Genomic DNA, 17,630 nt, shown 5'->3' with positions numbered 1-17,630 from the left:
GTACTAACTATTTTTGCATCCTGCATGTTAAATCTTTTCAACACTTTCTTTATATACTCACTTTGGGACAAATTCAAGGTTCTATTTTTCCTGTCCCATATAATCCTCATACCGAGAATTTTCTTAGCTGCACCCAAATCCATCATAGCAAATGACCTCGCTAACTTTTGTTTAAGATCATTTATATGTTGCATGTTAGACCCAGCAACAAGCATGTCATCAACATAAAGCAAGAGGATAATATAACTACCATTATCAAATCTCTTAAAATATACACAATGATCAGAATGACATCTATGATAACTGTGTTTAGCCATGAAACTATCAAATTTTAAATACCATTGTCGGGGTGCTTGCTTTAGGCCATACAGACTTTTTTTCAACCTGCACACCAAGTTCTCCCTACCTTTGACCTCATATCCCTGTGGTTGCGACATGTAAATTTCCTCCTCCAAATCTCCATGGAGAAAAGCTGTTTTGACATCTAATTGTTCAAGATGTAAATCATCTGTAGCCACAAGACTAAGTACAGTTCTAATTGAAGTCATTTTTACAACTGGAGAAAATATTTCATCATAATCTATACCCTTATTTTGTGCAAAACCTTTTACCACAAGTCTGGCCTTATATCTTTTCTAACCTCCGTCCTCCTCCTTCAGCTGATAAACCCATTTGTTAGGCAAGGCTCATTTTTTTGCAGGTAAAGGGACTAAGTCCCAAGTCTTATTTTTCATCAAGGAGTCCATCTCCTCTTTCATGCCTAGCTCCCACTGTTGTTTGGCATCTACCTGCATTGCTTCTTCATATTCTTCTGGTTCACCAGAATCCGTTAATAAAATAGAATACAAAGAAGGAGAAAATCTTTCAAGGGGTCTACTTGTCCTCATAGAACGTCTAACACTTGCAAGAGTTTGTGGGACAATCTATTGTTGCTGAGCATCAGGTACCTGTGGCATTTCATTTTCAGGAATCTCATCCAACACCACATATTCTTGTTTGTCCTGTTCATGCTTCTTTTCTTGCATCTATTCTTTATACATAACCTTCTCATTGAATATAACATCTCTACTTCTAATTATTTTCTTATTTTCAAAATACCATAACCGATAGCCATATTCATCTACCCCATATCCAATGAAGGTACATTTCTGAGATTTAGCATCAAGCTTAGTTCTGTTTTCTTTATCAACATGGACAAAAGCTTCGCAACCAAAAGTTTTTAGAAAAGAATAATTTACCTTTTTACTAGTCCATGCCTCCTCTGGAATACCACCATCCAAAGGGGTTGAAGGTCCTCTATTTATCAAATAGACAGCAGTATGTACAACATTTGCCCAAAAATGTAAGGGCAATCCAGCATGCAATCTCATGCTCCTCGCATGTTCCATGATAGTCCTATTCATTCTCTCTGACACACCATTTTCCTGTGGAGTTCTTGGAACTATCTTCTACTTTCGAATCCCATTTAAGGAACAGTAATCTTCAAATGTTTTGCTGCAATACTCACCTCCATTATCCGATCTAAGACACTTCAACTTTTTTCCTGTCTCATTCTCAACCAAAGCTTTCCATTTCTTAAAAGTTTCAAAAACATCTAATTTTTGTTTTAGGAAATATACCCATGTTTTTCTGGTTGAGTCATCAATAAAAATAACATAATAACAAGAGCCACCAAGAGATGATACTTGAGCCAGTCCCCATACATCTGAATGTACAAGCTCTAACTTCTCACTCTTCTTCTCTTTCCCAACCTTGAGAAATCTGACTCTTTTCTGTTTACCATAAACATAGTTTTCACAGAACTCTAAATCAATCTTCTTTAGTCCTGGCAATAGATTTTTGGAGTGAAGGATTTTCATCCCCTTCTCACTCATGTGCCCAAGCCTATGGTGCCACATTATCGAATCTGTTCTTGCAACATTTATTGTTGTTGTTCCTGCAGTAACTTTATCTATAGCAGCTAAGGTAGAGTAAGTGTTACCAGTACACAGATATAATGTGCCTACCTTTGCACCTTTAGCTACTACTAATGATCCTTTAATGACCTTCCACATATTGTCTGAGAAGGTAACTATGCAACCTTCACTACCTAGTTGCCCTATAGAAATTAAATTTCTTCTTAAATTAGGAACATGTCTTACCTCCTGCAGAAACCAATCATTACCATTCTGCAACTTGATCTTTATCTTTCTTTTTCCAACAATTTGACAGGGCTCATCATCACCCAAATATACCTGTCCAAAATCACCTTGAACATAATCTAGAAAATATTTTCTATGGGGTGTAGCATGAAATGAAGCCCCAGAATCTATTACCCAGGAATCATTAACATTATCCAAACATAAGATTAAAGCATCTTGTAAAGTATTACTTGCAATATTAGCTTCCTTACTATCATTTTCATTTTTGTCTCCTTCTTTGTTTTTCCGAGACCAACAGTCTTTCTTTAGATGACCAGGCTTTCCACAGTACTAGCAATCTTTCTTTCCTCTAGATTGAGAGCATCCTTTCTTTGACTTCCCTCGTGATTTATCATTCCTAGGGCCTTTTCCTCTTTCCTTTGATCTTCCTCTATTCTCCACGTTCAAAACACTACCCGATGATGTTGGAGTCTCACTTGTGCTTTTCCTTCGCATTTCCTTGCTTAGGATAACACTAATAATATCATCAAATACCAAAGTATTTTTACTAGAGACAGAGTTATTTACAGCCATAACCAAGCTATTACAGCTTTCTGGCAAAGAACATAAAATCAAGAGAGCCCTAACCTCTTCTGCAAAGGTAATTTTTATCGAAGACAATTGACTGGTAATTGTATTAAATTCATTTAAGTGCTCCACTACAGATCCTCCCTCACTCATTTTCAAATTAAACAAACGCTTCATAAGAAATACCTTATTCGAAGTCGAGGGTTTCTCATACAACTTAACCAATGTTGCCATCAAATCTACAGTTGTTTTTGCTTCTGTTATATTGAATGCTATAGATGATGCAAGGCACAATTGAATGGATCCCAGTGCCTTTCTATCTAAAATGTCCCACTCTTCATCTGATATTGTGGTCGGTTTCTTTGTCTTTCCTTCCAATGGCCACCACAAATCCTTTTGATACAGGTAATCCTCCATCTGCATTTTCCATAACTGATAATTCTGGCCATTAAACTTTTTGACCTTGAATTTGGAATCCTCCATTGCTCCCACTCAAATCTAAAAGTCCTGCCAATTTACAGAAAACCTCGCTCTGATACCAATTGTTAGGGTTTCAAGCAGATCCGAAGCAAATATGAACTAACAATTATATGCAGATTTAAATACAAAAGATAAAGAAATAAAATAGGACATAGATAACATAGAGTTTTAATGTGGTTCACCCAGAATGGGTTACGTCCACCATACACAGTCGTCCAATCTTTTTATTATCTAGCAAAAATAGTACATCAACCCTTACAATGCCTTAAGCATCCCAGCCACTTATAACATGCATTTTTAGGGCAACAAACAAAGTCGGCTTTTTTTAGGGTTTTATTACAATGTCGATTTTCATCAATGAAAAATGGCAACAAAAAAAAAATTTCGGGGGCTAACGCCCCCGAACCCCCACTTTTCTTGGGGGCTGTCACCCCCGAACCCCTGCCCAAGGCCCGGCGTTGCCCCAGACCCCGACGAGGATACGTGCTGAGTGTATAGTACTTTGCTGATCAGTCACCACATTTCAACAGTTTGTACACCATTTTCATTTCATCTTCAAAATCTTCATTCATCATGGCTCTTTGTGCGAGTGCTTTATGAGAGCATTCAAATTCTTAAGCATGAAGTCTTGGTGATAGGAGTGCAATAGAGTTAAAACCCTTGTAGATTTTGCATGTTTGGTTTGTTTTAGTGTTGCATTTGTTTGTTCTTGCAGGTACTCTATTGAGGATGATGGAATAAATCTAAATCTTAGTTCAATGAGATCTTAGACATTTTCCTCATCTACAATACTTATGTTATTACATGTTATAATCAATATTCTAATTATCATATATGTTTTACATATTATTCATGAAAGGATTTATTTTACATAAATAATAATGACTAAAACATAAAATAAAACAAACAATCTTATAAAAATACACAAAACATAAATAATTAACTAAACTAAACTAAACATCAAAACAACTAGGGAAACTGGGGCCGATCCAATAGTCATTATAGCAATTGTGCTTATAATATCCAATGTTACCATAAATTTATACTATATATTATAAATAAATTGTTCACATGTAAATAAAAAAATAACCAAATGTTGGTCAAAATAGACCTATACTTAAACACGTAAGAACCTGTAAATGTTATATAAAAGGTATATATATGCATTCATTAACAAGTAAAATAGGTAGTTTTTTATTTGAAATAAAATAGTAGAACTATCTACTATAAGTGTGTCATTTATAAAATAAGATACTTGTTTAAACAAGTATTATTGTTATAGTGAAAAAATAGTATTCCTACATGTACAACTATTGGGATAGAAATGTATATTTGTTCGAGTATTTCATATTAATAATCTGTCTTATCACAAATATATAAGGTAAGCATAAAAAATATCTTTTTTTTTCATTATATGAGAAAGGATTTTGAACAAGTTTTAGTGTTCAACTATTAGGATATAAGTTGAATTTTATATAATAATGTGTTTTTTCTATAACAACAAATAATTTTTGTCTTCAACTATTGGTCCATTTATGTTGGATTTACAAATTAGAGATAACATAGATTTAAGATTACTAATCAGTATTTGATCCACCTATATTGCATATAAGTTATATTTTTAATAGTAATATGAAATTTTACTAACAACAAATGATATTTTTTATTCAACAACTAGGGATTTTTAGATTAAGTTTTGGTCCAATCTTTAAAAAGTCATTTTTTGGAAACTTCACAATAGACATGTTATTTTGACTACTCACTTAATGAATCTGGCCTTCAAACCTTAGTCATGGATAGTTAAGTGTCCATACAACATTTCTTAAAAATGGAGATCTTACGATATTCTATGTGGTGACTACATGTTGACGAAGTTAGCCCTAATGACTACGGGTCCCTTTCCTCTGCAGATCATCCTCAAAATATATTTCATTTACATTTCTATCCATTTCTGAGACACTACAACTGGAGAATGTTCTAAACAAATCTTGAGAAATCTATACAACCTCAAGACTGGTCTAGTACATACTACTCCTTGTGTTCATCCCATGCCACCTAAATGGATGAGCTTAATCGGCACACTCTAACCTGACAGGCTCGTGACAATTTAGATGGTCGGGCCACATCTCCCACTTAAACTTCATTTCCGTTTTCGATATTCTTATTGTCATTTCCATTTCTATGACTTATCGTTTCAAATGATTTTGTAATGCTGCAAACGTTAGGGAATAAAGAAAATCCCTCGAAGTTCATCTCCTTTAAACACATTAAACAACAATAAAAATATACTTAAACTTTTTATAAGCTTTGAGAGTTTTATTTTTAAGATTTAATATGGTTAACAATAAATTATTAAAAGTTAATATTTTGAATAAAAGGGGTAAAAAATTTATTGAAGATTAACCAAAAGAATTACATAGAGAGTCGGAGCCCTGAGGCCCCATACAGAAGCCACAAAACCAACCCCATCTTAACCAACTTCAAAACCATCCATGTCCTTAGTAAGAATCTTCTGCAAGTCCTGACTGTAAACCCCAAAGAGATGCTCCCAACCTTCAACTTTCCAATTACTATCATGATCCGAAGCCCACTTGGCCAAGCAATCAGCTGCTCTATTCCATTCACGAGGGATGTGGATGAAAGACACCTGTTCCATTAAAGTACTAATTTGGAGAATCTGCTAGAAAATCCCAGCCAACTGCCATTGAATCCCACTAAACTTCCGATCATTCAACAAGTTAACAACCATTTGTGAATCTGATTCACAAATCACCTTCCTTCGACCCAACTCCCAAGCCCTCTCTAGGGCATAGAGAATCGCATATCCCTCCATAATGTTATTAGACTGCCACCCTCTATGCACCGAAAAGAGGAAAACAACCTCCCCCCTGTTGTTCCTGCCAACACCACCAACTCCAATCGAGCATGGGTTCCCCCTTGATGAACCATCAGTGTTAATCTTGAAAATCCCTTCCAGAGGGGGAATCCACCTTCCCACCCTTTGCACCTTCTTCATAGCCCATCTACCTCTCCTGACACAAGCTGAAACAAGAGACAACTCCTGCAAGCCAAGCCTACTCAACATATCTACCTTGTCTCTACTCAGTGGAAAATTCACCTCACATTTAGCTTCCACTGTCTCTCGGATCATAGCAATGATCCTATTCCAAACTTGTTGAACAAACAATCTGTCCTCACGAAAGATCCTCCAGTTCCTCTCAAGCCAGATCTGCCATAGAATGAAGATGGGCCCAATATACCAGACAGTCTGGAGGAAGGGGGACAAGATAGGAGGTCTTCCCAAATTGTTCCAGAACTCTACCAGAGAATCTGCGTGGACACAGGGATGCTTCCATGCCCCCCACCAATAATGCCAAATAAGTTGGGAGAAAGGGCATCTAAAGAACAAGTGTGAGGAATCTTCTTCCCCATAACCACACAAAACACAAATAAGGGTCCCAAAAATCCCCGCTTGTGGATATTGTCCCAAGTTAGACATCTATTCCAAGCCAAAGTCCAAGTGAAGCAATTACACTTCGACCAAGAAACATTATTCCACACTTGTTTCCACTAGATCACCTCTCTTCCCTCAAGTCTTCGGTTCAACAATTCCTGGTATCCACTAGCCACAGTAAAAATGCCCTTAGGATTTGGAAGCCAAGCAAGTGCATCCCTACTCTTGAGGGAGCTACAATGTCTACTCACCAAAATGCCCTCCAACTCAGCACGCTCTTCCTCCATCTCAACAACCGGCCACTCATTAGGAACCTTCCACTGCTCCAACTCCAGCCGACCACACCTATAAGCAACCTTAAAGTTACTCACCCTTGACCATCCTGCCTCCAAAAATCTCTGGCATAGGTTCCCAAGGTTAGGAAACTGGTCCAGGATGGGAGGATATCCATCCCAAGAGTCGTTCCAGAAAAGGACCTCTTCCCCCCTTCTGCATATCCAAAAAGTCCATCCTTAATGAGAGAGGCCCCCCTCTTGAGAGTATTCCAGATTGAAGAGCCCTTTCCCTATAGCAGATATCTAGGGATTTCCTCCATTAGGATCCTCTGCATATATTTGTGGCCAAAATCCTAGCCCAGCCTCGATCATGCTCAACACACCACCTCCAGTAAAGTTTAGCCACCAGTGCTTCCCCAAAAAGAACAGACTTCCTTAAACCAAGCCCCCCGACTATTTCGGGCTACACACCAAGTCCCAATTGACCAGACTCCATTTGGAAGAGGAAAGATTGCCTACCCATAAGAATTGCCTAGCCAGAGAATCCAGTCCCTTCAGGAACCACTTAGGAGCCACATGAAGCATACATCGGTAGATCGGAAGAGCCTGAACCACCGACTGAATTAGTTGAACCCTTCCAGTGAAGGATAGCCATCTATGAGTCCAATGTTCAACCTTCATGCGAAATTTATCCAAGATACCCTACCAAGTCTCCCTAGGAGGGTTGCCAGGAGAAATAGGAATACCCAAATAAATCAGGGGAGAAGCCCCAACTTGGAATCTCAAGATAAGGGCAATCCTTCTTTGAATAGCATTAGGAGTGTTGAAAAATAGGATTGAAGATTTATCCTCATTGATCAACTGGCCCAAGGCCGCAAGATAAACATCCAAGACCTTACACATATTAGTAGCTTCCCTGACCTGAGAAAGCCCCATAAGGGTCATGTCATCCAAAAATTGTAAATGAGATTGCGGCTGCAAGTCATTACCCCATTTCCATCCCTGAATAATACCTGGCCCCACATTATGCTTGATTAACCTTCCCAGACCCTCAGCCAGAAGAATGAATAAATAGGGGGAGAGGGGGTCCCCCTGGCGAAGACCCCTAGAAGCACCAAATAACTCCGTATGGTCACCATTAATAAGCATAGAGAATGAGGTCGATGTGACATAGCTCATAACCCACTGGACCCACTCATCAACAAAACCAAAAGCCTTGAGGATCTTCTGAAGGAAGGACCACCGAACTCTATCATATGCCTTAGCCATATCCAGCTTGATAAACATAGCTTTTTCCTTGGATGACGCCATAGAATGAATGGTCTCCATAGCAATGACCACACCATCCAAAATTTGTCGCCCTTCCACAAAACTACTCTACTCCTTAGAGATAACATTCCCCAGGCACTTCTTCAATCTATCCGCAATCAGCTTAGAGATGATCTTATAAATCACATTGCAGAGAGAGATAGGGCGGAATTGGACTAACCGGTCAGCCCCCTCACATTTGGGGTTTAGAGCAATGAACGTTGCATTAAACGCCCTAAGCATTTGCTTATTCCTTTGAGACTCCTGGACTACATCCAATAAATCTAATTTGATAATATTCCAGAACTCTTGGAAGAATTCAACTAGGAACCCATCCGGTCCAGGAGCTTTTCCTTTCCTCATGTGAAAGACAATCCTTTCTAGCTCTTCCAACAAAATAAGACACAAAAGCTTCTCATTCATCTCCCCTGTGACCAGAGTGGGAATGCAAGCAAGAACCTGATTCTCCGCCACCACTTCTCCCTGGGAGTCCTCCCTAAAGAGGGTCTAGAAAAATTGTAGTGACTCCCTCGAAATCTCCTGCAAGGATAGGCACTGCTCACCTCTATCGTTAACCAGAACAGGGATGGAATTTCCATGTCTTCTTGCTTTCACTAAGTTGAAGAAGAAAGCAGTGTTCTTGGCCGCCTCCTTTGGCCAATCAATATGAGCTCTCTGCTTCCAAAATATTTCTTCCCTAAGCTCCCATTCCTCAACCACCTTGACAACCCTGTCCTCCTCCCTAAGAAAGTCCTCAGACAACCCATGCTCTATGATTTCACTGGTAACTTTCTTAACATGAAAAATGTTCCCGAATCCCTGTCAGTTCCACTGTTTAAGCTGAAACTTAACAAATTGCAGCTGCTTGGCAAAAGAGTACATGGCTGTGCCAAAGGTCGGCCTCCCTTTCCTCCACCACTCTGCTACAAGAACCTACAAATTAGGATCCTGAAGCCACATGAGTTGGAATTTGAAAGAAGGTGAGTGAGCTACCCAAGCCGAAGAAGACACCAGCTTGATGGGCCAATGATCTAACCCTCTCCAGTCCAGAATCTCAGAACTTGTGGACCACCCCCCCCCCCACCCCCCCAAATCCAAAAATTAGAGACCAAAAAATGATCCAACCTCTCTGCAATCCAATACTCTCCCAACCTCCTATTGTTCCAAGTGAACAACCCATTGCCAAGCTTAATGTCAACAAGATGCAACAAGGATATACTATCCTGAAAAAGGTAGGGAGAGGGTTCCAACCTCATAACCCCGCCTTCTTCTCACTCAACTCAAGGATTGCATTAAAATCTCTTGCCATAATCCAAGGGTGAAAAGGGGCCAATCTTCGCACACCTGAAATATGGGACCATAAGTTTTGCTTGCCCTAAAAGTCAGCAGGGGCATAAATGTTAGAAAACAAGATAAGTTCTCCAGTCTCGAGACTAGATATAACCTCGGATACCGAAGATCTAGAGGCAACCCACCAGACAGGGTGAAATCTTAATGGGTTCCAAAGGCAGGCCACCCCTCCAGAAGAACCAGCTGCCCCAACACACTGACACCCGCCTCGTCCCCACAGCTTTGGCACCTGACCCATCATACTCTCCACTAAAAGTTTAGTTTCTTGCAAAAATAGGACATCAGGTGAATGATTCCTAATCAACTCCCAAACAGCTTTTTGTCTAGGGCCACTATTCAAGCCCCTCACATTCCATGAAAGCATAATCATTTAGGAGGATTGGAAAAGTGAGTATCCAAAGTCTTCACTGACCTTGACTCAACCAAGTTCTCCCCCATCAATTTGATCTTTTCCAGATCTTTCTTTCTGCCCACCTTTGAACTCTTCTCTAAAGCACTTTTCTTTATATCTTTCTGATGCAAACCTAGGTGAACAGAGGGCTTATTACTTCTAACCCTAGCTGATTCCATTTTCAAAGCTATCGGAGACCCCTCCCCCTCAACCGAGTTCACCTCAAAGCCTAGAGTGATTTCCAACTGAGCCCTTACTGGCTGATCCATCTCCATCTGTTGACTTCCAACCACAAGCAAGGCCTGGGTAGAATTCTCAATTACTCTTTCAGGAGCCCCCCCTAAAGCACCTTGATCCAAAGGGGTAAACCCCGGATTTACTTCTTGATGGCTAAGGTCATCCAAGACTTCAAATCTGTTGAATGAATCCCCCTCCTATCACTCCTATATGGGCCTCTTTTGTCCTCGGTTCTTGTTCTTTGTCTTAACTGAGACAAACCCATTAGCACCCTCGCCCTCGACCAACATGGTAGCTTTCCCCTTCTCAGCCCTATCTAGGCTCAGGTCTGACTGCTGAGGTTGGTGCACCGTCGGCTTCTATCTAGGGCACTTACGCTGTAAATGACCATACTTGTGACATAAACGACATCGGAAAGGTAGAGTCTCATAATCTAATTGTTGAACCCAAGAATAAGAGCCTGCGCACATATCTATAGCATCTAGCAAAGGTTTACTAAGATCAATTTCAACACAGATGCGTGCAAAGGTCATTACCTTTCGCCCCAGAGTTTGTGTTGATGAACCCATAGGCCTCCCAAGCAGAGCGGCAAGCATCCGTAGCACATCCTCCCAATAGCATTCCACAAGAAAATGTGGTAACCAAACCCACACTAGAACCCTATTTGGGAGCTCCTCAGAGAGATTAAACCCCACATGCCAAGGCTTGATGGACAATCCCACCTGGTTGTAAAAATACGGGCCCCCTTCAAAGACCCTATTGTGATCCTCCATGCAATTGAAAGTAACCATGAAGTAGTTATTGGCCAACAACATGATCTCCATTTCCCCTTCTGGTACCCAAGTCCTCCGCGCCTAGTTTTCCAAAAACTGCAAGGAAACCCTCATTCTCAAAAACTTGCAGTATAGCGAGTGTTTTGAAAAATAATCAATGTCTTTCGCTATCATCTCTGGAGGAATAACCAACTTTGGCCACTCGCTACATCTCTCCAGACAACCATTAATCTTTGTCATGCGAGAGCCGACACCACTCCCAAACCCTGAATCTGATGCATACAGATTATTGTTAAAGGTCTTCATACTCTGAGGTGGGGGTTTTGAGCCCACCGCAGCATGAAAATCCAAAGCTGGAGCAACCTGTGAGGCCTCACCCCCAAAACTCGACATCGGAGCGTAAAAATAAATTGAGGATGCCTAAAAAAGCACTCCCCCAAAAGGCTGTTCAAAGCGGCTCGGAGCCCAAGACACCACCTTGCTCGAGCACCACCGTAGGACAGAGCCAGCCGACACCCCAAGCTCACGGGAGACCCTCGAGCCACCCCCAACCGGAGCCCCACCCACAAGCCACCTAAACCCCACCCTCGCACCACTGAAACGCCACCCCCACACAGCCAAAGCTCCACCCTTGCGTAGCCTCAGCCTCAGCCCCACCCAGCAACCCCCGCAACCCCCCCACACCCACTGCCGCTCCCAGCCCAACACTTGCAACCCTGTCAGACCCCCAACACCCTGCACAACCCTCCCCTGCCGCACCAATAATGACGCCACCCATGAGCTAGTGTCGTGAAACCCTAGCTCGACCGCACGCAGACGCCCAAACACACGACATTCAAAACGATCTTACCTAATGTATTTTCATTAAAAGTTAATATTATAAAAATTAATTAAATTAATTTTTTTATTTTAAAATAAAATTATTAATAAATTATATTTTTCATTTAATAATAATAAATTATGTTTTGTAAGAATTAATTTAAAAAAACTAATTAAGATATAATTTTAATTTTTTAAATTATTAGTTAAAAATTAAATTTAAATAATACCTTTTATTATTTCTAAATGAAACTTTTAATTTTTCTAATTTTTTTAATTCAATTTTATTTAGAAAGTGTACTAAATACTATATACTATGCACTTATATGATATCTTTTATTGTTGTATTATTGTATACTTTTAGGTTTTCATATTTTTATATTAAAAAAAATTATATTTTAAATAATATTTTATTACACATAAAAATATATTTAATAAAAAATACCGTTTAAATATTTTATTAAGAGATTAATTTTAAATTTATTTTTTTATAAATTTTTCATAATGTATTCTTTATAAAAAAAATCACTTGGTAAAATTATACATATAATAACTTAGAATAAATATATTTAAAAGAATAATTATTAATAACTAAAATTACTAGGAAATGTCATGACCTAACCAAAGACTAAACATGAAGATCTGTTTTGCAAATGAAGAGCACAACTTGTTGAAAAAATCTATTTATATAATAAATAGACTTCACAAATAGTTATTTCCACTATATATTGATTTTCGTATATTGTTGTGGGCATATGTAACATGAAACAAATCTATAACTCTATGGAAATCTTTGTTCTTCATTATTTCGCACAAATAAATCTTCATCACCTTAAATATAGGATAGCTACAAATACAAATATATGCTAACTTAGTAATAGAATATGGTGGAGTCTTACTTGAGTCATGACATTTTCTAATAATTCATTTTGATATTAGATTTTTTCAACTTTATATGTCAAAATGATCATTTCTAATAAAATCATAGATCATGTTATCAAAGTCTAAAATGTTAAAATTATGAATTGTTATTGAATAATTTGAAATAATTAATAATCAATAATAAAAAATAATAATTGTTAATTAAATTTTATTTTAAATTAATAAGTTAATATTTTTTACAATTAAATTTGTTATTTTTAATAATTATTAATTAAAACAAATAAAATTAATTTCTACTATTTTTTAAAATCTAAAATTAAAAAATAAATTTAATTATTTAAAATAATATTAAGTATTACTAATTTAATGTTAAAAATTATGAAAATATAAATAATAAAATTATGGAGAGTCACTAAATAAATAAACATCGCAGCTTCTTTGAATTTATTAAAAAAATATTAAATGTGCATTAATCGTTGTTTGATACGTTGTGTGGAGAGGGAACCCCAGCACGTCGCGATTGAAAAAGTGGAGGGCAAATGGAATTTTGTTTGAAACGGCGCAGCAAACGGAACTGGGAAGCGTAAAAAACGGAAAGGAAGTTTTAATGAAAGTTGTGGGCCCGGCCGTGGGCCCGGCCACAGAAGCTGTCAGGTTGGAGTGTGCCGGTTAAGCTCGGCCATGTCAAACGGTGAGACCTATCCTAATGGGCTTTTTCAAGTTGAATGCGAACTTTAGAAGTTCAGACAGTTGGGTAGAGTTTCACCTTTTGAACTATATATTCTTGACATTATGGAAAACACAGATATTACAAGCACTGTGAACTTGACATACCTGATAAATTAACAGTGTTCAGCAAAATTAACAACTTTTTCAAAAACAATAAAAGAAGGATTCTTAAATATTGGCACATCTTTGAAGAATTGAAAAATAATCCCAAAACAAAATATAATTGGTAAACAGGAAAAATAAACAACTTATTATAGAGTCAATTTACACAGGTTTACAAAACTGTTTCTATGAACAGCATTCACACTTTAATTATTCTGTAAAAATGATACGATTGCAAAAGACATATAACAGCTTATATAGAAGCCACACTTAATATAATATTGGCAACATTGCACAAAAGAACATAAACTAGCTAATAAGACCTGATCTCAGATCAACATTTGGAAAATAACTAAGTCAATCACTAGACTGTTATATGAAAATAGAACCGAAACATGGCTGCAATCCAAAGTAGAAACTGGTGAAGACATTGCAATTACTAAATAGAACTGGTAGATGTAGTCGTTAATTGCCAACATATCCTGAATCACCGTCTGCATATTTCTCTACCACCCAAAAATGCTTAAATATATGTTTGTGGTTGGGTTGTCACTGTGGTTTGAAGGAGGTTCTTCCTCATGATTTCTAGTGCTCCTGCTACCTGTTGTGCTGTGGGTCGTTGCAGAGGTGATTCATTTGAACAAACCAAACCAATGTGTATGAATGGAATAAGAACCACCTTTATCTCATATTCCTCTAAATCTCTCATCACTCTGTGGTCAACAATCTCCACCACTCTATCGGGAAAATGCATGCTGACCCACTTATGAAGGTTCAAATCTCCCATAAACATATCATCAGTTGGACTCTTTCTGGTTATCATCTCGAGCAACACAATACCATAGCTGTAAACATCACCCTTTGTCGAAACCTTCCCACCCACTCCATATTCTGCATTAAACAACCAAACAAACAATAAGTTCCTGTCATATCAGATTATATAAAGCTCAATATGAGCAGCTAATTGCTTAATACATCAGTACCTGGTGGAATGTAGCCAATGGATCCTTTCAGAGATAGAGCTGAAGTCAATGACTCCAGGGAGTCTGGCTCACAAATCAATTGAGCAATCCCAAAATCGGCTACATGGGCTGTCATATCCTCATCCAGGAGAATATTGCTAGGCTTTATATCACAGTGTACAACTTGCACTGAACAATCATGATGTAGATATTCCAATGCATGGACTACATCTAATGCAATATTCAATATGTTGCTCAGGTCCGATAAACCACCATCTGAAAATAAGAGTTTCTCCAAATTTCCTTTAGACATGAATTGGAGAACCAAAACTTTGTTTTCAGGTTCTGAACAAAAGGTTATCACATTAACTAGATTTCTGTGGATACAGTTTCCCAGAACTTTGCACTCTGCAATAAAACTCTTCCACGCCTTTTCCTTTTGCATGTTGAGGATCTTAAAAGCAGCAGCTGTACCATCATTTAAAATACCTTTATAAACAGAGCCAAAGCCACCAGTTCCTAATAAATTTTCCCCATCAAACCGGTTTGTTGCAGCCACGATTTCTTGATACGAAACCCCAGTGTGCCGAATGGGATTTATCGTTGAAACATCTGTAGAGTTGCCACGACTCATCCTCTGAAAATGAAAGTAAATTAATCCCCCAATAAGCAAAGAGCACAATACAGTGGCAACTGCTCCCCCTGCTAATGCAATTGCTAGAACTTTACTTCTGTTACTTTTACCTGAAGGAACGACAATTGAACAGGAGGGAAGATGCATCCATTCTCCGCAAAGAAAGGAATTTCCCATAAATGATGCAGCTGACAAGTTTTTGAAGACACCTTCTTTTGGGATTTCTCCACTGAGGTTATTGAAAGACAAGTTCATATACTCAAACATCGTCAGATTTCTCAAAGAAGAAGGTATTGGTCCTGACAGGTTGTTATAAGACAGATCCATATCCACCAGGCTTTTTAAGTTGCCAAGATCGTTTGGAATTCGGCCCTGTAATTTATTTGAGGAAAGATTTAGATGCTGCAGATTTGAACAGCTTCCCAGTGTGGCTGGAATGTGGCCTTTCAGCCTATTCGCAGAGACATCTATAGCTTGGACATGTATCATCTTTCCTATCTCCAGAGGCAATTGTCCTTGTAATGAATTCCCTGACAAGTTGAAATAAAACTGTAAATTAGGAAGAGAAGCCACTTCACGGGGTAGTTGTCCAGTGAATTGATTGTGGGAAAGGTCCACTAGCTCCAAATTGTAGCATTTCCCCAAACTAGCTGGTATGCTCCCCGACAGTTGGTTGTGATGAAGCATAAGGCGTCTGAGTTGTTGAAGTAGGGCAATTGTGAGAGGGATGTCTCCAGAAAGCCTGTTATTGCTCAGAGATAACTCCCCAAGATTTTCAATTTTACCAATCTCGCTAGGTATGCTTCCATCCAGCTTGTTGTTATCCAGCCGTAATCTTTGCAACTTCTGAAGATCACTCAACAAGGCTGGGATCTTACCCGTAAACAGATTCGAAGAAAGATCAAGCTCAGTCAAATTGGTTAGATTGGCAATTTGTGAAGGTATGATTCCAGTTATATTATTCCCATTTAGCAAAAGCACAGACAGATTTGTGGGAAGTTGTTCTGGTATGCGCCCTCTCAAATTATTGTCATGGAAAAGTAATTCATTCAATTGGCTGCAATTTGACAGAGCTGAGAGAATCGGGATTGTGATAGAACTGCCACTGACAAGCTCATTAGAAGATAAACTCAGATATTCAAGGGCGGATAGCTTGCTGAACCCCAATGGCACAACCCCTGTCAGGTGATTTAACTCTAAATCCAGCTGAACCATTTGGGAACAATTAGAAAGTGAGATTGGAATATTGCCTTTGAGATTATTGCCCCATAAATAGAGAGTTTGCAACTGGGCTAAATTCCCTAACTCGGGAGGGATCTCACCACTTAAGTTATTGCTGTCAAGATCTAACTCACTAAGGACAGATATGTTTGACAGAGAAAATGGAACAGGGCCTGTTAAATGATTTTCAAATAAATAGAGCGATTGCAATTCATTGAGCTGTCCTAATTCGGGAGGAATTTGTCCCTGAAGATTGTTAGTTTCCAGAAACAGAGTATTTAGAGAAGAAAGATTTGCTAAAGATGAAGGAATGGTACCTGTGAATTTATTGGATCCCAACTTAAGAACTTGGAGTTTTTTGAGGCGACACAGCTGTGGTGGAGTACTTCCTGTCAAATGATTATACGATACAGCCAATCGTACTAAATCCCGGCAAGCAGTGAGGTTCAATGGAATTGGGCCATCAAGTTCATTGCTTGATAAACGGAGTTGTTGCAGACGCTGTAGTCTACCTAATTCCTCTGGAATTTCACCACTGAGGCTGTTGTTATAGAGAGAGAGTTCTTTTATAAAGGTGAGATTCCCAATTGAAGGGGAAACAGTCCCCTGTAACTGGAAGCTCTCAAGAATAAGAGACACCACTTTCTGGGCTGCTGCATCACAAGTAACCCCTGTCCAGTTGCAAAAGTGAATACTAGGGATCCAAGTGTCAAAAACCTTCAGGGGATCCAAGGTGATTGAATTCTTGATTGCTATAAGACTTTGTTCATCAGAGTTGGATTGGGCAGCAATTGTCGGGTGAGTGCTAAGGAAACAAGTCAGAAACAGATGAAAACACAACACTGCAACACAATTCATCTTTGCAACCTTGGAGTGATACGAACATAGATCAGACGGACAATGAAACACTAAAGTTTAAAACTTTATAGTTGTTCCTGTTACGTTATAACAATAGTTGTTCCCTGTACATCTGTAGTCAAATGGAATTTTTATGTCCAACTTCAAATTTATTTTGCTTATCTTACTGACATTTAAATACAATTTTGATTAAATTGTCTATGATAAACAGATTTATCTATCTGTGTGAGTTGCCACAATTTGTCAGAAAGTTTGGTAACTTAGCCTTGAAATTTATTCCCCTCCTGCGACTTGACTTGTTTGAGTTGAATACTAATGGAGATATCAAATAAATGTTTTCATATTGAAAAATATATAAGAACCTTATGCTTATTGCTAGGATTTTGAAGTGTATAATTCAAACCTTACATTCACAAGGTCAAACGCGGGGAGAGAATGCATTTGGAT

General features: G+C 38.4%; 1 protein-coding gene across 1 annotated transcript; it reads right to left on the bottom strand.

Moving 5' to 3' along the window:
• Window positions 1-13,751: 13,751 nt before the first annotated feature.
• Window positions 13,752-17,268, bottom strand: LOC131058933 (LRR receptor-like serine/threonine-protein kinase FLS2). Its single transcript, XM_057992464.2, has 2 exons — window positions 14,492-17,268; window positions 13,752-14,399 (listed from the first exon to the last, which is right to left on the bottom strand). Exons 1-2 carry the CDS (start codon window positions 17,181-17,183, stop codon window positions 14,032-14,034), a joined length of 3,060 nt encoding a protein of 1,019 aa, XP_057848447.1. The 5' UTR covers window positions 17,184-17,268; the 3' UTR covers window positions 13,752-14,031.
• Between the last annotated feature and the right edge of the window lie 362 nt (window positions 17,269-17,630).

The sequence above is a fragment of the Cryptomeria japonica genome, chromosome 11 (assembly GCF_030272615.1).
Source record: "Cryptomeria japonica chromosome 11, Sugi_1.0, whole genome shotgun sequence".
NCBI lineage: Eukaryota > Viridiplantae > Streptophyta > Pinopsida > Cupressales > Cupressaceae > Cryptomeria > Cryptomeria japonica.
The sequence above is the reverse complement of the archived record's forward strand: the minus strand, read 5'-3'. Positions and strand labels throughout refer to the sequence as shown.